The sequence below is a fragment of the Nicotiana sylvestris genome, chromosome 7 (assembly GCF_000393655.2).
Source record: "Nicotiana sylvestris chromosome 7, ASM39365v2, whole genome shotgun sequence".
NCBI classification, from domain to species: Eukaryota; Viridiplantae; Streptophyta; class Magnoliopsida; order Solanales; family Solanaceae; genus Nicotiana; species Nicotiana sylvestris.
Window position 1 is genome coordinate 152,877,340 of NC_091063.1, and position 6,006 is coordinate 152,883,345.

Sequence of the window (6,006 nt, forward strand, 5' to 3'; positions counted from 1 at the left end):
AAAATGTCAGCTGAAATTGAAAGCAGGGAGGAGAATTTTTGGTGGGGGGTTTTGAGCTTAGAGCTGAAAGGCAGAAGCAGAAGCAGCCCCCTTTCCCAAGGCATTTCATGCCCTTTTATAGGCAACCCCAAAGAGAATAGATCAGATTCTGATTTTCTAATCAGTCCCCTCCCTATTTTCAGTTTGGTCCCTCTATTTTTAACTTGCTAAACAAGTAAATGCATTATAATTATTAAAATCTACACTTGTACCCCATTCTAGAAGGCCCTCGGGTATTCCTCTACCCATACAATACCTATACCGCCCTTCTATATACCTTGATATTACTATTCCTATCAGAACGACCCTTTTCCATACCCAGATTACCCCTGAAAGCCCCTCAAAGTTACTGAACCTACCCTCATCATTAACAGCTATAACCAATACCCTAATCCAATCTAAAACTAATTGAGAATGATTAACTAGCACTCAGAAAACAATTAATCAACTGACCAAACCCAATTGTTCAATTATATTAGCTCAATCAAACTAAATGAAATCAAACTAAGCTTAAGCTAACATGAACAACATTAAATGAACTGACATTAATTCTTAACTCGTAAACTCACAATCATTCAAACAAATATCAACTCAGAACTAATCAACAATTGACAGAACTAAACTAATACAAATAAATCGTAAAATTATCAGAAAAATTAACGAAACAAAAACTGTAAATAAAACTTCAAACATGCGAGTAAAAAGGAAACAGTAAAACTCACAGAGGCACAAGGAACTCCGGCCAGTCAGAAACGTCTAAATCCTTTCAGATTTTTGACGCGTAACATCCCTAACCATGTGTTCTTACAAGAGAACACATGGTTAAGGATACTACGGTTCGAAATCACAAAGATTTGGTTTAGGGTTTTGGCCAGAGATTCTCAGATCTAAGATTCGAACCGTTTCACAGTGATTTGAAGGAAAATAAACATGGATTGGTGTTGAGGGAGGGCCGGGGGTTGTGTGGTGTGATTTTGGGCTGATTTGGATGAACCTTCGATTTGACTGGAAACTTCAATCGAAGATTCGACGAGCTCCGACCTTATTCGAGGGGAACCAGTGGGTGCAATGGAAAGAGGAGAGTGAGGAGGATCTGTGGTGTTAATCTGGGGGTGAACGGCGTAGGTTGCGTTCACCGCCGGCGAGGGATTTAGGGCGGCGCGGATTAGGTTTTGAGAGGAGGGGTGGGGTGAGGAAGACGAGGCAAATGGGGGTAGGGGGAAGTTTCGGACATTTATATACAGGTAACCTAGTTAGATCCGAACCGTTGGATTGATGAGATCCAACGGTCGTGGTTAGATGATGGGGAAACAACGTTGTTTGGACTTACTAGGAGGGGGACCGGGTTGGGGACTTGGGCTGGGCTGATTTGGAATGGGTTTAAGGCGTTTGGGCCTAAAAATTCTTTTAAATTGGCCCAAAATTTGCCAGCCCTTTGCCTCTCACTCAATTTCCTTCCTTGTTTTTTTATTTCATTTTATCTATTTATTTTCTACTTTGTAATTTTGTAATTATATTTTCTGATTTTATAGAATTGCAACAATTAAAATAAAAATCCTAATATACTTCAAACCTAAACTGACTAATTCCTAAAATTGTTTAAGAACTATTTCATGACAAATTCATAGTAAAAATCATTAAAATGCGAAAGTGACTAATTTTTGTGATTTTCATGTTTTGTTTTTTTTAACACAATTAACCCTTAATTGATACTAAAACCTAAACGCAAAATGCATATTTTTGTACTTTATAGAATTAACATGCACAAATAGAATGCAACACTTATCAGAAAATGACACCAAAATGCACAAAAAATTGTAAAAAATAAAGGAAAATTTTTTGTTTGGGATTTTGGGACTAATCATTTTTTAGGGCAAAAATCACATGCTCACAAATAGTAGTTATGGAAATAAATGGGTGTTAAACTCTGCATATGATGTTCCGAAAATACTAGTTTAGCAACTATGAGAAAAGTGGAGGAACCGTCGTAATGGGCAATAATGCAACTTGTGCAATAGTTGGCATTGGCTCAGTTCGGGTTCGCTGCCATGATGAAGTCGTGAGGACTATTACACAAGTCCATCATGTTCCTGATCTGAAGAAGAATTTGATGTCCCTGAGTACCTTGGATGAACAAGGCTACAGGTACATGAGCGAAGCAGGAACTATAAAGGTGACTAAAGTTTCTTTAGTCATGCTGAAAGGCAAGCTGAAGAACGACCTTTACACATTGGCCAGAAGCACCATTGTTGGCTCTACAAATGCATCTACAGTGAAGTTATCTAATGATGACAAGGCAAGACAATCGCACATGAGACTAGGTCATATGAGCGCATGTGGACTGGAGATGTTGAGCAATCGTAACCTTTTGGAAGGTGAGAAGATCATCACACTTGATTTCTGTGAGCACTGTGTTCTAGGGAAGCAGAAGAAGGTCAGCTTCAGCACTGGCAAACACAAGACAAGAGGAGTGCTAGACTACATCCATTCAGATTTATGGGGTCCTTCTAAACTTCCATCGAAGGGCAGAAAGATGTATCTTCTCACTTTTATTGATGATTTCTCACGAAAGGTTTGGGTGCATTTTTTGAAGGCAAAAAGTGATGCTTTTGAAGCATTTAAAGAGTAGAAGATTTTGGTTGAAAATCAAATGGAGCAGAAAATCAAGCATTTTCGCACAGACAATGGCTTGGAGTTTTGCAATGAAGAGTTTAATGAATTCTGCAAGGCTCATGGGATCTCAAGACATAGGACTGTCAAGCATACCCCACAACAGAATGGAGCTGCTGAGAGAATGAACAGAACTCTTCTTGAAAAGGCTCATTGTATGCTCCTACAAGCCAAAATGTCCAAAGTATTTTGGGCAGAAGCAGTTCACCCTGTTGCTCATATTGTCAATCGATCTCCAGCATCGGCAATTGACTTTAAGACTCCGAATGAGGTATGGTCAGGTGAACCCTCTAACTATTCATACTTACGAGTATTTGAGTGTCCAGCTTATTATCACGTTAATGAAGGAAAGCTTGAACCAAGGGCTAAGAAGGCCATATTCGTAGGATATTTGGATGGAGTAAAAGGGTACAAACTTTGGTGTTTGTCTTTACTCAAATTTATAGTTAGTAGAGATGTCACCTTTGATGAATCCTCTATACTTGATCCCCGTAAAGTGTCCGTGGAGTTTTCAGGAAACAAGAACGACAAGCAGGAGGAGCTTCCGGTGGAGCTTGCCAAGGAAAAGGATCAAGAGACTCAGGCTAAAGATGAGTCAGAAGATGTAGACCTTGAAGAACTTGCTGTCAATGAACCATACACAATTGCAAAGGGGAGGGAGAAGAGGCAGACACGAGAACCGGAATGCCTTATAGATCAAGCAAACTTGATTGCATATGCGTTCGTAGCTGCACAAGAAGAGATTAAGGATCTGGAGCCCTCCTCGTATATTGAAGCAACTTCTTGCAAGGATGTTGTACAATGGCGGTTAGCCATGACTGAAGAGATGGAGTCTCTTCACAAGAATCAGACATGAGTCTTAATGAAAAGACAAAGGGGAAGAGGATAGTTGGATGCAAGTGGGTCTACCGAAAGAAAGGGAATTCCTGAAGTGGAAGATGCTAGGTTCAAAGCGAGATTGGTTGCAAAAGGTTTCAGCCAAAAGGAGGGAATTGACTACAATGAGATTTTCTCTCCGGTCGTGAAGCATAGCTCAATTCGCGTGCTACTAGCATTGGTTGCACAATTTGACTTGGAGCTTCAACAGCTTGATGTCAAAACTGCTTTCTTACACGGTGATCTAGAAGAGACAATCTATATGGATCAACCTGAAGGTTTCCTAGCTGAGGGAAAAGAAGATCACGTATGCCAACTAAAGAAGTCTTTGTATGGTTTGAAGCAATCCCCTAGACAGTGGTACAAGAGGTTTGATGCATTCATGACTACACATGAATTCTCAAGGAGTGCATTTGATAGCTGTGTGTATCACAAGAAGATGTCTGGTAACTCAATGATTTATTTACTGTTGTATGTTGATGATATGCTTATTGCTGCTAACAACATTACAGAGATAAATGCTTTGAAGAAACTGTTGAGTAAGGAATTTGACATGAAGGATTTAGGAGCTGCAAAGAAAATCCTTGGTATGGAGATTTCAAGAACACAGTGTTGTACATCTTTCTCAGAAGAGGTATATTGAAAGGGTTCTCGAGAGATTCAATATGCATACGTGCAAGCCTGTAAGTACACCATTAGCTCCTCATTTTAAACTTTCAGAGTTACAAATGCCTCAGTCCAAGGATGAGGTGGAGCATATGTCAAAGATTCCTTATGCCAGTGCAGTCGGTAGCATTATGTATGATATGGTATGTACACGTCCAGATATTGCTTAATCTGTAAGTGTGGTAAGTAGATACATGTCCAGCCCAGGAAAGAGGCATTGGGAAGTTGTCAAGTGGATATTGAGATATCTCAAAGGAGCTTCTGGTGTTGGTCTTACCTTTCGAAAAAGTGGTACAGGTATTTCAATTCTCGGTTATGTGGATTCTGACTATGCAGGAGATCTTGACAGAAGAAGGTCCACAACTGGATACATCTTTACCCTCGTTGGCAGTGCCGTCAGTTGGAAGTCGACTTTGCAGTCGATTGTCGCTTTGTCTACGACAGAAGCAGAATACATGGCAGCAGCGGAGGCGGTAAAGGAAGCTATCTGGTTGAAAAGTTTAGTAGCGGAATTGAGTTTGGTTCAGCTGGAATCAACTCTTAGATGTGATAGTCAGAGTGCTATTCATCTAATGAAAAATCAGAGATTTCATGAGCGCACTAAACACATTGATGTCAGATTTCATTTTATTCGAGATGTTGTTGAAGAGGGAACTATCAAGGTCGTGAAGGTTATCACAGACGATAATGCTGCAGATATGTTGACCAAGATAGTCCCACTCGCTAAGTTTGCACACTGCAAGGACTTGGCGGGGGTGTGCATCAACTGATGCAACTCCGAAGAGAACAGTTGTTAGGTGGAAGTAGTATGTTCAACAATGGTTTGATTTTTCTTGTTTCTTACAACGGGGTTGCCCAGTAAGCTTAGAAGTTTTGGCCAGAGTTGTTCACACGCACGCTCGAAACGCAAACCAAGGTGGAGATTGAAAGTGTTGGTTTATGTTTAGTCAACAATGGCATGCCAATTGAAAGAGTTGGTGGAAAGAGTTGGTGTGGATGCTAGGAGGAAGCTTCCTCATTTGATGTCACTCAAGACATCAAAAAGAGGTCTTTACCTCTATAAATAGATGCACTCCTTCATTTGTAGAAACCATCCAAAAAAAATACAATACATTGTAGTGAGTAGAGAGTTAAGAGAGAAATTCTCTTAAGTATAATTGGAAACTCTCCCCTTCCTTTGTTAATAATAAAAAGGAAACTGTTCTCTGGTGGACATAGGATTATTTTGATCCGAACCACGTTAAATCTTGTGTTCTTTCTTTTACATTTCCGCTAACAGTTCTATTAATCACCATGAAACAAATACATTTACAGCCATCAAATAGTCATCAAAATTCCATAACAAAATCCAGCCAGTCAATCCCATCCTATGAATCTGCATGTCCCCTCCCCTTCATTCATCTATACATTTTGAATCTATACTACTACACTCTGCCTATTTGTACAAGACTTCTATCCAGCTTGTCCCATTGCTATGTTTTCCTCTCTTTATAAAATCAACGCATCCATATTTACACTTGAACTTGATCAGTTCCATTATCTTCTATGGTTTTGGCACTTGTTGCAACCATAGAGCTTCATTTGGCCTTCCATATGTGATAGACCACAGTTGCACGTGCTTTGCCTATCTTCCATATAGCTGCTCTAGCCATCATGCACCACAACCAATTTACCTCTATGTTATGTATGCCCATCCCAAGCCATAACAAAACACCTTCTAAGCGCAACCTGGTACCTTACAAAGAGTTACACTCA

General features: G+C 39.9%; 1 protein-coding gene across 1 annotated transcript; it reads left to right on the forward strand.

The window, feature by feature from the left end:
* Window positions 1-2,188: 2,188 nt before the first annotated feature.
* On the forward strand, window positions 2,189-2,668 carry LOC138873972 (uncharacterized mitochondrial protein AtMg00300-like). Its single transcript, XM_070152468.1, has one exon. The coding sequence runs from the start codon at window positions 2,189-2,191 to the stop codon at window positions 2,666-2,668; it is 480 nt and encodes a 159-aa protein (XP_070008569.1).
* The last annotated feature ends 3,338 nt before the right edge of the window (window positions 2,669-6,006 follow it).

What these genes read in the sequence shown, in the direction of transcription:
- LOC138873972 (XM_070152468.1), top strand. Translation starts at nt 2,189, where the DNA reads ATGAGCGAAGCAGGAACTATAAAGGTGACTAAAGTTTCTTTAGTCATG.